Raw genomic sequence first — 18,799 nt, 5'->3', positions numbered from 1 at the left:
GCCACCGTCTGCTGAGGGACCTGCCCCCCCTCCTCCTGCCGCGCCTGTGCCTGTACCACGTGCCACGTAGATGGATGTCGACCGTGCCCCTCCGCACTGCTTATCCACCGTGATCCACGCCTAGTCTCAGGTGCCCCACGCCACTACTGCGGTTCGACCTGCCACTCATCCGAGGGCCTCGGCCGCTGGTGGGCCAGCTGGGCATTTGTGACTGTCTTCCCCAAGGGTACCTCGCAAAAAAAATCCTAGACATCGGGTCGAAAAAAGTGAATTAAGGACGAGCCAGCCCTCCCTACCCTATTGACGTAAGCATGACTAAGCCATGTGATTTCCCAAAAAGGAAATTGTTTATCATCAGTGTCTGTACAGGACACAGCACTAGGCTCATTGGATTCTATGCCAGGGCCATTTAAGAAATACCATATGGGAAGGAAAGAAGCAGATGTAAATGTCATGCTTAGTTGTCATTGTTTAGCACTGTACTTATCATCAAACTCTCCCAATTGGGATATAGGCTCTTAAACATTCCAGATTCTTTGGCAACAAGTCCTAAAAACATATAACTGTGCATTTCTAATCCTCCTAAATGTCCATAAACCTTCTCCAGACACAAGTCCAAAAAGTGAAATTTCACCCTGGTAACCCACCCTACCCTATGTGACATGTGTGACTTGATGTCATCAGCTGATGATCTGCAGTACCCTTGGTCTTCCCCCCTCTTCCTGTCTTCCCTACCCCGCCAACCTGCTGCTGCCACTACCCAACCTATGCAGGCCGCGGCACCATCTCTTCCTACCCCCCAGCCTTACCCTACTCCCTTCGCACCCTCGGTGGTTATGGCCACTCCGTCGGCACTGGCCAGCGCATCACCTACCCCCGATCGGCTCTCCTATGCAGATTGACGTAGCTGACGCCTGGCCGCGTAATCGGCAGACCGCCCAACGAGGGGGCATACCTGCGCAGTCATCGCGCGTCATAGGCAACAATCTCTATTTCCCTGGCGATCCCGAATATGAGTTCACAGAACCTACACTCCGCCTATCCGTCGAGGTGACGGATCTTGAGGAGGGGTTGGTGTAAGGGGAGCATGTGATGTGACAGCTGTGACTGATCACGTGACTGGTCTGTGCGCAGATAGCCCTGTACTTAAGTAGTTGGCTGGGGGGCTGTTCCCTAGGCTTTGGTATCAACTAGGCACCTGGACCCTCATCCTCTGACAACCCCAGTGTTTATCCAAACAAGCTTAATGGCTGGAGTACACCAGGCTATCAACCAGTCAATTCTCAACAGAGTTTACTTGACATCTATCAGTTTTTTACCCTTGAAAATCTGAAATGACCTGGAATTACCTTTCCAAGTAGGGCTCCAACTATTGCACTTCTGTTTGTTGAAATTTTAAATAAAATAGAAACACTAACAGAAACAATAATAAATATATCAAAATATTTATAAATGGTTCAGGTAATCAGATACAAATTACTAGTAGTAAACAGTTTGTTCTCAAGTTTTTCCATATATCCTGTCTATCTTAAAGTCTTACTAGATCATTTGAGCTATAACAGCCCTTTCAATCTAAAATACTTAGACATTAAAATCATCTTCCTGTTGATTAATTACATTGCCGAGCTATAGGGGGATTATTGTATGGTAAGAACATATAATTTGAACTCTGGAGTGATTTCCAAAATAGTGTCAAAGTAGCTACAAAGCTCAGAAATACTTGGATGCACTGTTGATATTTATTTTAGTTTACCACTGAAGTGGAAGCCATTTGAACTGTTTGCTTAAGTTCACAAATAAAAGTTTAAGCAAGGTAAAGTGGGAAATTGGATGTTTCCTGATGCTCTTATAAAAAAGAACGACATCTCAATTAATTATGAATAAACATAGAAGAGAATTATTGAAATAAGTATAGCCAAAGCACGTAGTCAGTCATTGGCGTAAATGGTCATTGGTATTCGGAAAGACTTGTTCATAGTGCCTTGATCCTGCCGCGCCGTCAGTCGGACAATTGTTGTTGGAGAAAACAAGCAACAACTCACGCCGAGGCACTAACAGTGCCATCCACCACAGCAGCAGGCGCGCCGACCTTCGCCGCAGGGCAGGACAGCGCGCGACGCTCGATAGCGCGGGCGGAATCGCGTTCGAGGACCGAGCGCTTCGCAGAGCCGAAACATTTCTATCCACAATAAGCACTTCTTTTCTTCCGCTCAGGAACACACCTTGAATATCTCGAACTCCTTGCTGAACAGCGACTTGTTCACGCTCTTGCTGAACAGGCCGAAGAAGCTCCCGTCCGCGCCGACGCTCACATCGACCCCCGCGTCCACCGCGACGCACCCGCCGAAGCTGCCCGTCACCGCCCGCTTGTCGCTCTCGTTCCGACTCTTGTGCGCGACAGCTGCCGCCAGCGCCGCGTTCACCTGCGCCGCTGCCGCCTTGGCCCGCAGCCGCGGCTGCGTTGGCCACAGCTGCTCCAGCACTCGCACCCGTGGCTGCCGGAGCAGGCGTCTTGGTGAGCAGAGTCGTCGCAGCGTTAGCGGATGCCTCCAGTGACAGCTTGAGGGAGGCGCTGGTATCGAGGTCCATGTGCACGGTCGCCTCCGCCTTGCCGCCCAGCGCGGAAATGCCGAGATTGAGCGAGGGAATGAGGTGTGCCGCGACCGTGCCAGTGGCCTTCACGCTCGGGGAAGCGGACAGCGTCAAAGCTAAGCCCAGATTGATCAACATCTTCTCCTGTAGAGTAAGGGCTCACGGGTATTCCCGACAGAAAAGGCCTTGCCCGCGGGGTTGGCCGAGCTCCCGGGCGGGAACGCGATCTGTGCATTATCCACATTGAACACGATGCCGACCTTCATATCGAGGTTGACGTCGAACGCGCCGGTCAGCTGTGCGTTGACTTGGAAAGACGGCCCGATCGTGAGGATACCGGGGAAGTCGAGCCCCGGCACGCCGACGTTGACGAGCTGTATCTTGCCCGAATCGATGGAACCAGCAACGTCGGCGTTGATGTCGAGTACACCATTAACGCTGGCGGTGAGGCCGGTGACAAGTCCGAAGTCGGTGAGCTGAGAAAGTATGAGGAACATATCCGCTGAGCAGGAAAGAGAACACACCTTGGGCGGGATGATGGTGCCAGCAGCAGCGACGCCGATACTCGCAACCGCATGCGCGCTCGCATCCAAGGTCGCAGAGAGCCTAGCCGTCGTCGCGCCGCAGCTAACGCTCTTGTTGATCAAGGGAATCGTCTTCTTCACATCCAGCGGCTTGAGGTTCACCGTCTTCTTCGCGCTGATCGAATTAGACACGACCGCTGAAACTTGTCAGTGCAACCATACTCTCTTTTGAGAATCACGTACACTTGAGTGCGTCCTTGACCGACCCCAGCAGGCTACGCTGGGACAGCCGGGTGTGTCGACGCGAAGGTGGGACGTTGAGTGGGGTGGCAGACTTGGCGCCGGGGACATTCGCGCCTTGGATCATGATGTTGACGACGCCGGTCCTAAAGCCATTCAAGTCAGCCCTGGCAGACCTGAAATGACTTACTTGGTCTGGTCGACACTCGCGAAGTTGGTATCCAACGCAAGCGCCTTGACCTGCGGAGCCTTCCCGTCTCGGCGAACGATGCGCGGCTTAACACCCGCGGGAATGGACTGGTCGGCGGGCACCCAGGCTTTAGACACGCGCGCAAACGCATTCTTCCCGCACTATCACAACTTTGTCAGATTTTGTCACTGCCGTAGCAGAAAGAAGGCACACATTCTCGGGTAGGCGCACTATCTTTCCTACTGCGCCATTTGCGTCATAGAGATGGTCGCATTTCTTCGAGTCGGCAGACTTGCACACCAGCCGGATGGACTGCGAAAGCGCAGTGGGGTCGCACCCCAGGATCTCCCAGTCCGCGGCGGTGGTGATATCGCTGATGGCTGTTGCCGCACCCCACTCCAGAGGTGGTCAGCCATGAGTGGGAGAAGCAAACGACGGACGCACGATAGTGACGGTTCCCGAGGCGGTGCCGTTCGTCGTTAAATCTGGGGGAGATGATGAGATGCAGCTATTGGGAAGATTAAGGGAGTACCATATGAGCAGGAGCCGCTAATGCACGGCTTGCTCCAGTCATTGGCAGCGTTAATGCCAGTGAGGAAAGGGATAAGGAGGAGGAACGGGGAAAACATGGTGTAAACGTTGTAGCAGGATGAGTAGTGTTCTTAAGGGTACTGAAGTAGGCCGGCTGGGAGAGAAGAAAACGAAAAAGCAAGACAGAATCAGGCCGGCCGGGGTAACGTTAAACGAAGGTATGCGTTGAAGAGAACGAAAAAGGTGGAGAATTCGAAAGCGAGGAAGAGACGGAGAAAGGTCGATGGAGGAGCGGACGGGGACATCCGCGCCTTTAAGGACACGCGACACCTGTGGATAGGCATCACATGTCAAGATACGGGGGGCGGAATGCGTTTCTGTCAATCCTCAGCATTCAATCCTGGCAGAACATTTCAGGTCAGACATACATGCGGGAGCTGTCGCAACCAGGGCCGCGCACCCAACGACTCCACCAGCTTTCGTTCCATCCTGTCGTTTTGTCCTTGCCGCTCCGTCCCCGCCTCCGTTCGTCGCGCCACGCCCCTCCGTTACTTGTGTGTCGTCATTCAGAGGTTGTTGGCTGGGGCAAAGAAAGATGACTACCACGCTGATCACGCCATCCGAGTCGCGCCAAGCGGCAGATGGGGCCCGTGCTGTCGACGGCCCATATGCTCGCCAACGTCGGCTGCTGAGAGCCTGAAACTCGTTTGCGCTGTAGAATAGGGTGGAGTGGCCTCGACGAGAAGCAGGGCGAGGGACGAGGGACCAGGACACGTCACGGTCGTCGTCGTTGCTAACGAAGATGATGAGATGATGTGACGTCACTGATCGTCGCACTCTGAATTACACGTGATCCTTCTTGGCTTGACCAGCAACCATCACCATGTCCGTCAGCGGCCGATTTCCGAACGAACTCTGGCTCGAAGTCATGCAGCACCTCTCACAGATGGAGCTGCGCTCCGTCGCTGCATCCAACAGAACACTACTCCATCTCGCTCGCGATTTCCTTTTCCGCCACGTCAAAATCCGCTTCTGCACGCCTATCCCAGGCGACGGGCGCTGGAACCCGCACATCCCCGCTGCAGACAGTTTAGCGAGAATCGCACTATTCACATCACCTGACATTGCCTCGCGCGCGCGGAGCGGCCGCCTGCGCTGCGTCCGTATACACGAGATGCAAGAGCGGCAGCCCGTCCTACGCCTAGCCGACGGCGAAACGCGTGCTTGCGGCCATTTCCTGGCGCTTTTTCTGGAGCATTCCCGGCGCTTCGCTAACCTCCGTCGACTCGAGTTGGACAACCTCGTGCTCGACCACGCTGCATACCACGCCGTTGCCAACCTGCCGGCGCTGAAGGAGCTCGTCATAAACTGGACGGATTTATGGTTCGGAGAATTACCGACCAGGAGGCTGGAGCTTGTATGTCTGAGCTACTACGGAAGACTGGGTCTTGATTCAAACCTGCGGCTCATCGACCCTTCACTACTGCACACCGTGTACGTAGGCTTCAACGATGAGACTTTCACATTGGATGGCCTCACGCGCTTGGATAACCTCGAGCGCCTCGCAATCAACAGTGCCAGTCTTGGAAGCGATCTTGGGCACCACGATCTGTCGCGGCTCACACCTACCACCTTCCCGCGGCTACGGGCGTTCTCTGGCCTGCTCGACTTCGCATTGCACTTCATTGAAAACTGCCACCTTGAACGGCTGTTTATAGACGAGTTATATGACACATCACTGCGGTACGTGACGATTGCGCCGGACAAGGCTGCATGCATTACGACGCTCGGCATCAACAACATTTCACTGGAGCACGAAGAGCTATGCCGAATCGTGAACATGTTCCCGAACCTCACTGTCCTCGCCATATCCGCCTGCGACTACGACGCCGAATGGTACGAGGAACGTCCACTCTATGAGGAGCTGCCAGTGCGTCGCAGTGCTCGCTGTATGATTGGGATTCCTCATATTTATCAGGGACGTGACCTCATCGACCAGCTGCTGGCCACCGTCGCGCCAGCCACACTCACGGAATTGCATGTGACGTTGTACTGGACAGATTCGATCGCCACTACGAAGCAGATCTTCGCCGACCCCGCCCCCTCCCACGCGGGCCCCCTCGCTGCAGGACTCATACGCTGCCCGCTGCTGAGGGCGATTTACATCGTGCTCGATGGAAGCCGAGGCGGGGAAGCGGCGTTTGCGATGTCATGGGAGCGCCATCCTGGGGGATTCGAGGAGCGGCACACGACAGAGGACGTCGGTAGGTTCCCTCCCTTCTCTGGATCAGAATTTCAATATTAATATTGCCGACAGGGAAGGCCACCAAGCTCCGTCAGTGGATGCTCCCGCACCGGATCGCGGAGATGTGGGGCTTCTAAGAGAGCTTCCTGAAGTGGGTGCTTCTTGAAGTGGGTACTTCTCCATTTGTAGTCCTGTAGTAGACTTGTACACTACAAGCATCCCAAGGCTATTGTGCATCTACCTGACCCATTATTAGCCTCGGAAAAACTGAAATATAATCACCTATACAATGGGTTGTTCTCCCTGTGGAGCCATGCTAGCAGGGATATGGGATATGTTTACCTGGTGTCCTACTTATTGTTCTGGGGTTGTGTTATATACAGTACTTAAATACACCGGAAGTAGACCCGCCTCCATGCTTGTTTCTCATTCAAATGTTGATAAAGTAGTTATTTGATGTTTACCCAGGGGTTGTGGGTGGGGGGGGCTAACAAGACAACTGCTACCTCACCCATGTACCATTGAGCGTTACTACGATGAATATATGTCTGGCTACCAAATGCATACTAGTGTAGGACATACATTCCACATGAATATAGATAGTTGTTGCATTTGTAGGCTTTCTCTTGAAGGAATCCATCACATAATCTGGCATCAAATAAGTCAAAGGCAATGAATCTTGACCTACATGCCCATCTAGAACATGAATGTCAGTTAAATAAACATTATAAACTCAACTTACTCAAGTATGTACCATAAAATTGCTGATCATTTATATCATTATATTACCATTTTTAACCATTTTTAAATGTAACCATTTCCATCTAGTTTACCTAGGGGTGTAAATGAATATTAAATATTTTGAGCCCTACATAAAATCCCCAGCTCCCATGTTGCCTTTTTGTCCTCTAGCTGGCTCAAGTTGAAATATGTTTCTTGTAGAACTTATATAGCATTCAGAAGTACCACCCATACATAAATATATATATTAAGGTTCTCCTCACCCTAGTAGGATGATCAAATATGTTTTTGCCTTATCCTAAGGCAACCATTGGAAGGTTCTTAATAGATCGGTGATAGTGCTGGCAGTAGAGGCTGTAGACGGTAAGTTAGATATCTGTGTTCTATCTCTCACATGTAGGATAGGCATGCAGTGAATAACTGGGATATCGGATTTGACCTATCTTTTTTTTTTCTTAACTAAGTCAGATAATAATCAGTCCATAGTACAAATATTCAGCACACAATGAGGACCAACCAGTTTAAGCACTAACATAAGTACACCTAGCCAGGCTGATTGAAGGTTTAATGATATTGATGGATGTGTCAGGGGAACCCACCTATGGTGCACCCTAATACCCTCTAGTTAGAGGGATAGAGTAGGGTACTATCTCCCTCTAACTAGAGGGGGTTGAGCCAGTAGTGGGCACCCCACTAAATATGGCTACCAAGGGGTCTTGGTAGTGGGGAAAGAGCCGGCTGCCATCACCCTCCCGGCTACCTGTAAGGGCAACCCTGGAGACCCCGACGACAAAAGCCTAGCAGGGGAGGATCCAAAGCGTGAATAAAAGCTACGGAAATACACGGAGGGACCGACCTAGCAGGGGAGGATCAAAAGAGAAGAAACTCTAAGGGTCCGCCTGCTAGGGTGCCAACTATATACTGGTCGTCCGTAACTGCCGACGTAGAGTGCAGAAGGCCTGAGCGGCGTCGCAGGCTCTGTCCCAAGGTGATCGTTGGGAGGGTCTTGACGGATCAGTGATTGTGCGGGCGAAGGAGGCTGTGGACGATGGTCGGGGTGGGTCGGAGCGTCCGAGGGGCGCCGGTTGGATGTGCCTCGGATGCGCTCGGACGGTCCGAAGGAGGCCGAAGCAGGGGTTCCCGTGACATCACCCCCCCTTTGAATGCGGCGTCCCGCTGCATAGTCCGAAACACCTGTTAATCCCACATATCCCTTGTAGTTAGAATGTACACTACAGCGTGGTGTGCATTCTAACTACAAATGTTTCTGTAAATGGCCCAATGCTGCAATAAATAGAGTTTAAAGTTGCAATAAATGTAATAATTCTAGGGCACAAGACTTGAATGCTAAGTCGGCAACCTATGCTGCAATATCTGCTATAAATATTAAGCTAACAGATCATTGAAAAGGCACTATAATGTGTGTAGACTGTAATATCTGCTATCTCCAGTAACATATTATGATTACATCATTGAAAGTTACCAAAAAAGGAAAGAGTTGGTATTACTATACGGCAGGATCTAGTACCTAAGTAACTATAAGATATGACACTGTTATATAACATCTTACTATATTTGTGATATTATGTGATACTATATGTATTGATGGTACTGGTTTTGTTACACAGTGTCATATCAGGTCATAAGTGTCACATATCTCTTAAAAAGGAAATTTTCGCCATTTGACGGGAAAATCATCAGAGAATGTCACACATTGTCACAAATCAAAGTTGTATATTTTGACTATATAACCACCTTTTCTTTAAGTAACCTATGGTGGCAGCTCAATGATGGGTGAGCACTAACCCATCACTAGCTCATGTATAACTGATGGGCCTCTATCTTTATAGCTACTTGAGCTAAAAGCATGAATCAAGTACTAGCAGGAAGGGTCTTAAATTACTATTGATTGATCAGATATGTTGATTATTATCATATTGTATAATTACTATATTGACCCTTCGGTCCTGAAAAAGAGAATATTTGGTACTTTTAAAATATAAGGTAGCTGACTTGTAAGTTTGCCTACTCTGACCTAAGGCTCTGATGTATTCCTTCTTAATTCCTAGTGAATGTGGCACTAATAATGCAATACATCCACTCATCAGTGGTATTGATCCCTATGATAAGCACAGATCTCCAGCTAGCCTTGGCGGATAAAGCTAGGAGAGAGTTCATTTGAAAGGTGTACCATCTATCTATCCTTCAGCTCTCGTCTCTGTATCATTCATTACTATTACCCTGAGCTATTCACTGCCAAGCATGTTAAAATACCAAGTTGAACAGTATTTTGCTGATATCTTAGGGTGACATGCATGGAATCTCATGATCTAAGTTAATCTGAGACCATAGGATGGTCCACCATGCCTCCACTCATTTATGACCATACAGCAGGTGTTAGGGTAATTCAATTCCCAAAGACCTTAGGTGCTATATAGCACAGGATAGAGATATGCTAGAGGGTCAGGGCCACCAGTTTCTGGGAGGTGGAGCATACCCCTACCAGTATATATCCTTAGATTTCCTCGAACAGCATGAGTGATGCTATGGTGAACCCATCATCTTTGTGGTAGATAACACTGATAATAGTACTGTGAGGGATCCAGAACAGATATAAGGTTGATTCAAGTGCTGGACAGGTTCATTTGGAGCCCTATACAATTCTAGGCTCAAGGCTTGCATCATACTTGAAATTAATTTCTGACCTGTTGTAATAGCGAAGGCACTCTCTTTTGCTCTATGCATACCTACCCTCTGTTCAGCTACCTGTAGCAACACATGCCACAACCACAATGTATTATAGTATGGAGTCCTACTAGACATCCAAATATCCTCATCTATGCATCTTAATGTCTGGTGCTCAGTCTATAGACCCCACCATTCATGTAAACCTGTTCTGCACTCAACTCATCTCGGAATATTGACCCCAATTCATCCTCTGGAAATATAAAGAGATCAATCAGAGTATGTGGGTATGTGTATACACCATATTTGCCGAGTTCTACATATTTGATCTCCAATCAAATCATAGATCATAGCTCCATTGCCAATATAATATATAGTAGTATTCATCAGTCTAATAGAGCATAACAGGATTTTCTGGACATAGTATATGATGTAAGGCATACCATTTCATAAGGGGATCCCTCTAAATATTTCCCACTTTAATCCCATCAGGGGACCCTTCACCTTCAAGTAGGTTATTAAGAGATTAGAGTGATAGAATTTATGCTATGGATACAGGTGCATATGATATATAAAATTATGGGGGGTACACACAGCTACTATGGACATCTATTAGACCTGAATGCAACTTGGATCATGATTATCCATGCATTTCATAGCAACATATCAAGTGATCATTGTGCCTGATCCAATTTAAAACATGGAAACCAGGGGAAAAGTGGCATAATATTGGAGTATTAAGATATAGGACTATGATCACATCAGAACATCTAAAGCTTAAGTAAATAGCTACCTACCAGTACAACAATCATTTAAATTCATACAGATTTGGTGGACAAATTTCATCATCAATAGTTATGATGAATCATCAGGAGATGGTATAGGTATACTAATAATATTATATGTTAAAGGGTACTGGTCTTAATATTCAGGTACCCTTAGTGGTGCTTCAATAACCTATGTGGGTTGTCTACATAGTAAATTATCACTGTATAAGGCATAAATCAGCTAATAATTGGCCAATGCTAACATAATTACTGAGCTGCCACTATCGGTCCAAGTCACTTAATGAAAGTTGTTCATACCCTTAGTGGTGCTTCAATAACCTATGTGGGTTGTCTACATAGTAAATCACTGTATAAGGCATAAATCAGCTAATAATTGGCCAATGCTAACATAATTACTGAGCTGCCACTATCGGTCCAAGTCACTTAATGAAAGTTGTTCATATAGTCAAAATGTATAACTTTAATTTTGTGACACTTTGTGACATTATCTGATGATTGTACTGTCAAATGGCGAAAATTTCCTTTTTAAGAGATATGTCACACCTGTCACAGCACATATGATATAACACTGTGTAACAGCACATATAGAGCTGAAATGAGTACCATCAATATGAATAGTATGATATAATATAACAAATATAGTAAGATGTCATATAACAGTGTCATATATTATAGTTACTTAAGTACTAGATCCTTAATACTAAGCATTTCTTCTTTTGGTAACTTTCAATGATGTAATCATAATATATCACAGAGATAGTAGATATTACAGTCTACACGCCTTTGTAAGGGCAACCTCGCGAGGCTCGAAATCAGAGTCCTGAGCAGAGGGGGAATCCTTAGTGAAACTACTACAACAGGAAGGGACGCTACAGACTCACCTGAGCAGAGGGGGAATCCTTAGAGGACAAGCCAAGGAGCCCTCTGCTCAGGTGCACTACTATATACTAGTGACCGGAGTAATGATAGGATGCGGGATGTGGTGGGAGAAGTGGAGGAGGAGCGTTAGGGTGCAGGAATACAGAGACTCGGGTGGAGACACGGAGACGCGAGTGGAGACGCGTGAGCGGAGACGCAGCGCTTGATGGGATCAAGTGACGGCATCAGGTTTCCCCTGACAGCCTTATAGTCCTTTCAACTGAAATTGCCTTTTTTGGCAAGCCTCAATGATCTGTTAGCTTAATATTTATAGCAGATATTGCAGCGTAGGTTGCCGACTTAGCATTCAAGTCTTAGGCCCCAGAATTATTACATTTATTGCAACTTTAAACTCTATTTATTGCAGCATTGGGCCATTTACAGAAACATTTGTAGTTAGAATGCACACCACGCTGTAGTGTACATTCTAACTACAAGGGATATGTGGGATTAACAGGTGGTCCGAAAGGGCAGCGAGTCGAGGGTTGCTGAGGGGATATGCCGTGGTTTACCTGGGTATCTCCGATAGAAGTCCGTAATCTTGTCTGGCGCGAAGACACGGTCGAACCGAACCCATGAGTCGTGTGAAGCATCGTAGCCTTTCCACCTGACGAAGTAGTTAAGACGCTTATACCTTATCCTGGCATCCAAGATTTCCTCGACTTCCCATTCGGGGACTCCGTCCTCTAGTTCGGGGGGCGGCTCGTCGTAACCGGGTCGTCCATCGAAGGGGTCGTCCTTAGCAGGTTCGAGCTTAACAACGGGGAAGACCGGGTCGAGCTTGGAGTAGCGCGGGGGGAGGTCTAGCTTGTAGGCGCCCTTGCTGACCTCTGCGAGCACCTTGAACGGTCCGAGGCGCTTGTGGGAGAACTTCTCGGATGGCCGAGTCGTCCTAATGTCAGAGCCAAACCTTGTCACCAACTTGGATTTTTGGAGCGTCCGAACGTCTCCGATCGTAGTACCGTTTATACTCGTCCTTAGCTTTAACGAGCACGGCCTTTGCTTTGGAGACGCCGTTCGCTATCCAATCGCGAAACTCATTCACTGACTCCAACTCTGAGCGGGCACCAGGTTCGAAGCCCATTCGGGGGAGTCGACCAGTGTCCGTCATGAAAGGTACCTGTTGAGTGGAGGAGTGAACATGATTGTTATAGGCGAACTCAGCGGCAGGGATAAGCTCGTCCCAGTCGTCTTGTTGGTAGTTGGTGAAGATCCGGATGTACTGCTCAAGCTCCTGGTTAACGCGTTCGGTCTGTCCGTCGGTCTGCGGGTGGTAAGCCGTGGATGTGGCGGGCTTGATACCGATTAAGCACCAGAGTTCAGTGATCGACCAAGGGGGCAGGGGCCCTTGTCTCATAAGGGCCCTTGGGGGCCTTTCACAAGGTCCTTGCCTCTTTTGCTAACAGTCTAAGGACCTTGCAAGGGCCTGTGATGGTATCAAATAGTGTGACACTTGTGACATTGCCAGTAGAAAGACCTCTTAGAACATCTATTTTCACCTTAATTGAATCCTGGTCTCAAGGATACCTTATCATGGTATATAAAAGAGGCAATTATATATCAAAACACAATATATATATTTATGTATTTTGTTTCCTCGCCTAGCCTAAGGGCCCCTTGCTGTGGCCCCTTTGAAAGGGCCCCTGGGCCTTGCAAGGCCCTTGCACATCTCAGAGCTGAAAAAAGGGGCCCTTAGTCGATCACTGCCAGAGTTTGCGTGTGAAGTCAGCGATGAACTGCGAACTGCGATCTGAGATGTACTTCTCGGGGGTTCCGTGGTGCCTCCAGATATTCCGATAGTATAACCGGCCGGCTCCGACTGCGTCTACCGTCGTATGGCACTCAGTGAAGTGAGCGCGTTTGCCAAGAGCATCGACGACTACCATGACCGCGTCGTACCCATGAGCCTCGGGGAGCTCTACGATGAAGTCAACGGAAACGGTATGCCAGCGTTCCGGGGGCGTTTCCGTGGGGTGCAGTTCTCCATGGGGCAGTCTCCGGAGCGCCTTCGTGCGACAGCACAAGTCGCAGGTTGCAACATACCGGCCGATATGGCGAGACATTTGGGGCCACCAGTAGTTCTGGGAGACCAAGTCCAAGGTCTTGAAGCGACCTGCGTGTCCGGCGACTCGAGTGTCATGGCAGAGCTCGATGATGCGTCTCCGAAGGTCCTTGTCCTTTGGTACGACAATCTTCCCTCGGAAATGGAGAAGACCGCAGGAGACGGCCCACTCGTCAGAACGTGAGGAGCAGGGGCCTCGAGCTTGACCTTGAACCCTAAGGAGTTGCCGGGAAATTCTATCGAACTCAAGGCCAGCCTTTACTTCCACAACGCGGCGCTTGATGGGATCAAGTGACGGCATCAGGGTTTCCCCTGACAGATCACTAGTGATATTAGTTATGTTTATATTAGTTTTGTAAGTGTCCATATGTGAGATTGTAAATATATATATGAATCCAATTTTCAATAACTTTGTCAGAACGGTTTGGAAGATCAAAAGTTCCTTTTTTGGAAACTGATCTAATGATTTATTATATCAAGTGTTATAGAAATGCTTCATTGGACTTGTGTCTGGACAGTCTAGAAGCAAAATTGCCTTTTTTTTTTTTTTGAAAGGGCTGATGGCATCACAGCTGATAATCTTAGACATCAGCCATGAGCGGACTTATCGCTCCAAGGTCTTTTATCTGAACTATTGACTTTATTGCAACTTTATTGCAGTATTTATCACAGCGTAGGGAGTTTGAGCAGTTTCTTGCTAGTTAGGATGGGAGGTGCAGTGTACCTCCCTGCCTAACTAGAAGGGTCATGTGGGATTCACAGGTGTGCTATACTGTAGTATTTTAATCAATTCGGCGTCCAAAAAGTGTGTGACATCGGCGCCGAATTGAGATTTTCGGCGTCCAAGGCCTCCGAGTGTGACTGCCGAAAATTTTCGGCACATTACAACAAATGGCATTTGGAAATTTCAAACTAGCCTCTGAATTTAAGAAATAGTGTTTGAGGATGCCAAGGTCTTGCTTCCAAAAATTGTGAGTTCTCTAGCTGTACAGCAATAACTGGGTGCTGAAAGCCATTCATTTGCACTACAAAATATTTGAACCTGTTCTCAAATTTGTCTCATCAGTAGATCATTGTCTCTTAAATGATTTGGAAAACCAAGTGCTGATAAACTCTATTTTAGACGAATTCTAACGCTAAAATGTTTTTTTGCCCCAATTAATATTACACATTACCTATTTTTGTGCCTGAAAACGCCACTGCTTACGTTTCACTCAATAAATCACACGCCAATCACACGTGATGCTTCCTGGGTTGACCAGCAACCATCACCATGCGCGTCAACGACCGACTTCCGAACGAGCTCTGGCTCGAAGTCTTGCAGGCCCTCCCACGTGCCGACTTGCGCTCTGTCGCGGCATCCAACCGCAAGCTGCTACGTCTCGCCCGCAGTCTTCTCTTCCGCCACGTCAGCCTGCGATTCTGCAACCCCACCCCGGGCTATAATCGCCGGGGACTGGTGTCACACATCCCCGACCCGCACAGCCTCGCTAAGATCGAGCTGTTTACGGCGCCTGAGATCGCAGGTTGCATGCGTAGCGCGTCGCTAAGCTGCATACGACTCGAACACCATCAGAGGCACCGGCCTGTGCGGCGCATAGCGGAGTCGGATGGGCAGACATGTGGCCACTTCATGGCCCTATTTCTTGAGCTTTCCGACCACTTTGTAAACCTGCGCCGCCTCAACTTGTACCGACTCGCGCTTGACGCTCCCGCGTACCATGCCATTACACGCCTGCCCTCGTTAAAGCAGCTCGTCATCCACTGGGCCAATCTATATGGCGGCGATGAGGTGCCTACGGAGAAGCTGGCGATAACATGCTTTGGCTACTACGGCGACCAGACTCTCGACGCGCATCTGCGTCTGATCGACACTTCGCAACTACACACTGTGTATATCGGTAACGAGTTCTACACCTTCAAGCTCGGGGGCCTGGCAGGTCTGGGCTGCCTCAAGTGCCTCGCCATCAACAGCGACGCCTTGGACAACGACCTCGGCGAGCATGACCTTTCTCAGCTCACACCAGACACGTTCCCATGTCTGCAAGCCTTTTCCGGCCCGTTGGACATCGCACTGCCTTTCATTGACTGCTGTCAGCTTGAGCGGCTCTTCATCGACGAGATTTTGGACACATCTCTCCGGGACCTGTGCGCCATCCCTCCCGACAAGGCCGCGCGCATCACGACGCTGGGCCTCAGCCACATACTGCTGGACCACGATGTGCTCTCCCAGGTTGTCACGGCGCTTCCGCGTCTAGCCTTTCTCGCCATCAATGCCTGCGGCTACGACGATGAACTTCACGAATCAGGCCCACACCCAGTTCGTTGACGTTGTCTTCTTCCCCCCATGACCTCTGCTCTAATGACATTTCCAGTTCCGTGACCTCATCGAGCAGCTGCTCGCCACGATTGCGCCCCCTACACTCGCTGAGTTACACGTATCTATCGCCTTCAACTATCCGATCGCCAGCACCAGAGACATTTTTGTTCACCCCGCCCCATCTCGTGCAGGGCTCCTGGCTACTGCTGTCGCACGCTGCCCCTTGCTCCGTGCGATCTATATTGTCCACGAGGGTAGTTTCAACGATCAGACGGACTTTGCCCTCTCGTGGGAGCGCTATCCGAGTGGAGCGGAGGAGCGGCACATGACAGACGACATAGGTATCTCTCCCCTTTATTCTCCGGGTATCGCTGACCACTGGTAGACGCTGCAAAGAAAATCCGCAAATGGATGCTTCCCCACAGAATCGAGGACATGTGGGGCTTCTGAATCTTACATTTTGTTTTTTTCATTGAACCGCATTGAATTAATTACTTGGTGATACGGGGACCACACATTACATCGTCTCTATCTTTGCGCTGTCCTTGAACTCGGGAATGACGGGCCAGCGCGAACGGACGAACACTGCGTCATCAGTCTTGACTTTCACCCGGAAAGCAGAGCACATACGTTCAGCCGCGATCGGGATATCCTTGAACTCCGGGAAGAGCGCCGCGCGGATGCCCTGCGACTCGCCGAAGCCAGGGCTGACGTGCGAGATCGGACTGCCGCACTCAGAGCAGAAGACGTGCCGAACTACAGCGATGTCATGGTCATCTCAAAGCCGTCAACTCGTTGCGCACCGGTATTGCCGGACTCCGATTTAGTCAAATACTCCTTGACGGGGCCGGCGATAGTGACGTTCGTCTTGAGCTCGACCACGTTTGCGCTGAATGCGCTGCCGGACTCCTTCTGGCAGTCGAGGCAGTGGCAGAGGACCTGGTACCAATAGGCGTGATCAGCATTTATCAGAGCAGAAAGTCGTACTTGGGTCGTATGGGTCCCCGCGAGGGTGACGGTCGTTTGGCCGCAGGCGCAGGAACCGGTGTGAGGCATTGAAGTTGTTAGATTTATTGAAAGGTGCAGTACTGTGGTACCAATGGGCCTTTATGCTCGCTCACCAGCCGCGTCAGCCGTGTCCCCGTGCCCGGACTTGACCGTGTCCGACTGAGAGTCTGGCTAATCTCTGATGTCTGATATGCCCGACGATCTCCGCCTCGAGAAATATTTTATTCAAGTTAATTATGCCGCAGTAGTACAGGATTGTCTGGTTCACCAACAACGGCTCAATACAAGAAATACTTGGCAACATACTTAACCTGGATCGGCGCAGCGCCGGCAGCACACTGGAGAAACACTCAGCAATGTCCTCATACCAAACCCAAATCGTGCTTACCGATGCGGGCGGCTGTCCGCCAACGGTGTCTACACGGAAGACCTGGCTCGCGAGCGCGTCGAACCCGGGGATGCCGTTGAGCATGAGCCAGTCGACGGTGACCTTCGGGTCCGCCGGTGCGGGCGCGGGGATGTTGCCGACCTTAGCGCCAACGACGAAGGCCGTTGCGTCGCCCTTGTGCGAGCCGGTCGAGGTGAAGTCCCACTTGGCGTTGATCGCGCCCGCGGTGGTGGGTGAGTTGATGAAGTAGTGGTACTAGATCACATACTTAATAAGCGGCTGCTTATAATATGGCAGGGAGGAGAGAAGAGCTTACCCCGAGGATGCTAGGCGTGCCGACCTTCGCGCCAACGACATCCGCCTTCGCGTGGCCCTCAGCAGGTGATATCCAGACGTTATAAGACCGCTGCGCGATGGTCTCAAAGTCGGACTTGCCCTCAATGCAGGACAGGTCGAACAGCGTGGCCACGGCGCCGATCGAGCTGAAAAGACGTCGGCACGATCTTGATGATTATAGTGATGAAAACACGCACGCAAAGGTCGAGGTAGCGCTGTTGCACGTATAGTTTTGGTAGCCGACACCGATCGCGACGTAGCGCGGGGGTGTAGTGGGCTGCACAAGCGCAGTTTGGTTCGTGGGCAGGTGCATCGACACGGTGGTGCTCTTCTTGAGGTCACACCCACATGTTACACCGTGGGTTTTGGAGTCCTTGCGGGCGGCGAGGGAAGCGCTGGACGCGAGGAGAGCGTTGAGAGAGAGAGCGACGAGGGCAGTGAGCTGGACCATGGCTTTTCAAGTGAGGGAGTGAGGGAGGGGAATGAGTGTCTGGGGCCGAGCGGAGTCGGGAATGGAGTACGAGGGAGAACGGAGCCGTACTTATACAATCCGCTGCTTCTTTGAAGTTCTTTGCGTTTCAAAGGTTGCGTAACCCCTCGAGTCGGGAGCTATGATAGTTCGACAGACGCCAATTAAAGCGGCGAAACTGGAATGATACCTCGACGAGCAAGCGACGGCTGTCGTGTCCGGCACGTCCTCAGACCATTCCAATAACGTCACCCTGCTACTAGTAGTGCGCGTTGGCGAGGTAGTTAACGGCTGAGCCTGGTACAGTCAGTCCTCTCCGGGAATGACTACACCACTCACACTCTGCAGGGTGATCTACGCGTTTCATCCACCGCCACCACTGGCTTCTGAGCCTATCACAGCGCGGCCCCCGGCGTCTGGCATCTTCGAGCGATCCATCATGGATCCGCCAAAGAGGGGACTTTGGGCGGGCGCCGTCCACCAATGGGCAGACAGCGGCACCGGGCTGATGGTCGTGTCGGCGCTGCTTGCAGCGTGATCAGCGTCGACGGACGAACGACAGGGACAGGGCGAATGGCCGCGGAGCGGAAAGGCTGTCAAGGCTCAGCGGCGAGCAATAGAACCACTTGAAGTCCGAGTCGTGGCAGTTATTTTTTCTGAGTTAAGTATAGACACTTCCATCTTGGATCCATCGTTGCCAGGGGCGTATCCTTCGATGTCCTGAAGATCGTTCAGCGCTGCCAGCCAACCAGGAGGAAGTAT

General features: G+C 50.2%; 5 protein-coding genes across 5 annotated transcripts; 2 read left to right on the top strand and 3 right to left on the bottom strand.

The window, feature by feature from the left end:
• Positions 1–2,051: 2,051 nt before the first annotated feature.
• Positions 2,052–4,175, bottom strand: MIND_01243900 (uncharacterized protein; the record flags this gene model as incomplete). The annotated part of the gene is made up of 9 exons (XM_037368927.1): positions 2,052–2,179; positions 2,223–2,708; positions 2,756–3,068; positions 3,117–3,313; positions 3,360–3,502; positions 3,547–3,707; positions 3,760–3,942; positions 3,991–4,031; positions 4,079–4,175. The coding sequence occupies 9 exons, from the start codon at positions 4,173–4,175 to the stop codon at positions 2,052–2,054; spliced, it is 1,749 nt and encodes a 582-aa protein (XP_037214895.1).
• Positions 4,176–4,960: 785 nt separating this feature from the next.
• MIND_01243800 (uncharacterized protein) lies at positions 4,961–6,459 on the top strand (the record flags this gene model as incomplete). The annotated part of the gene is made up of 3 exons (XM_037368926.1): positions 4,961–6,007; positions 6,056–6,341; positions 6,395–6,459. The coding sequence occupies 3 exons, from the start codon at positions 4,961–4,963 to the stop codon at positions 6,457–6,459; spliced, it is 1,398 nt and encodes a 465-aa protein (XP_037214894.1).
• Positions 6,460–14,789: 8,330 nt separating this feature from the next.
• On the top strand, positions 14,790–16,286 carry MIND_01243700 (F-box domain-containing protein; the record flags this gene model as incomplete). The annotated part of the gene is made up of 3 exons (XM_037368925.1): positions 14,790–15,836; positions 15,892–16,177; positions 16,222–16,286. The coding sequence occupies 3 exons, from the start codon at positions 14,790–14,792 to the stop codon at positions 16,284–16,286; spliced, it is 1,398 nt and encodes a 465-aa protein (XP_037214893.1).
• Positions 16,287–16,353: 67 nt separating this feature from the next.
• MIND_01243600 (GFA domain-containing protein) lies at positions 16,354–16,892 on the bottom strand (the record flags this gene model as incomplete). Its single annotated transcript, XM_037368924.1, has 2 exons — positions 16,354–16,592; positions 16,640–16,892. The coding sequence occupies 2 exons, from the start codon at positions 16,890–16,892 to the stop codon at positions 16,354–16,356; spliced, it is 492 nt and encodes a 163-aa protein (XP_037214892.1).
• Positions 16,893–17,122: 230 nt separating this feature from the next.
• On the bottom strand, positions 17,123–18,019 carry MIND_01243500 (uncharacterized protein; the record flags this gene model as incomplete). The annotated part of the gene is made up of 4 exons (XM_037368923.1): positions 17,123–17,182; positions 17,233–17,487; positions 17,549–17,714; positions 17,766–18,019. The coding sequence occupies 4 exons, from the start codon at positions 18,017–18,019 to the stop codon at positions 17,123–17,125; spliced, it is 735 nt and encodes a 244-aa protein (XP_037214891.1).
• Between the last annotated feature and the right edge of the window lie 780 nt (positions 18,020–18,799).

This window comes from Mycena indigotica, assembly GCF_014461135.1.
Source record: "Mycena indigotica strain 171206Taipei chromosome Unknown Mind.scaff0012, whole genome shotgun sequence".
Classification (NCBI taxonomy): domain Eukaryota; kingdom Fungi; phylum Basidiomycota; class Agaricomycetes; order Agaricales; family Mycenaceae; genus Mycena; species Mycena indigotica.
This window is presented reverse-complemented; position numbering and strand designations above follow the sequence as displayed.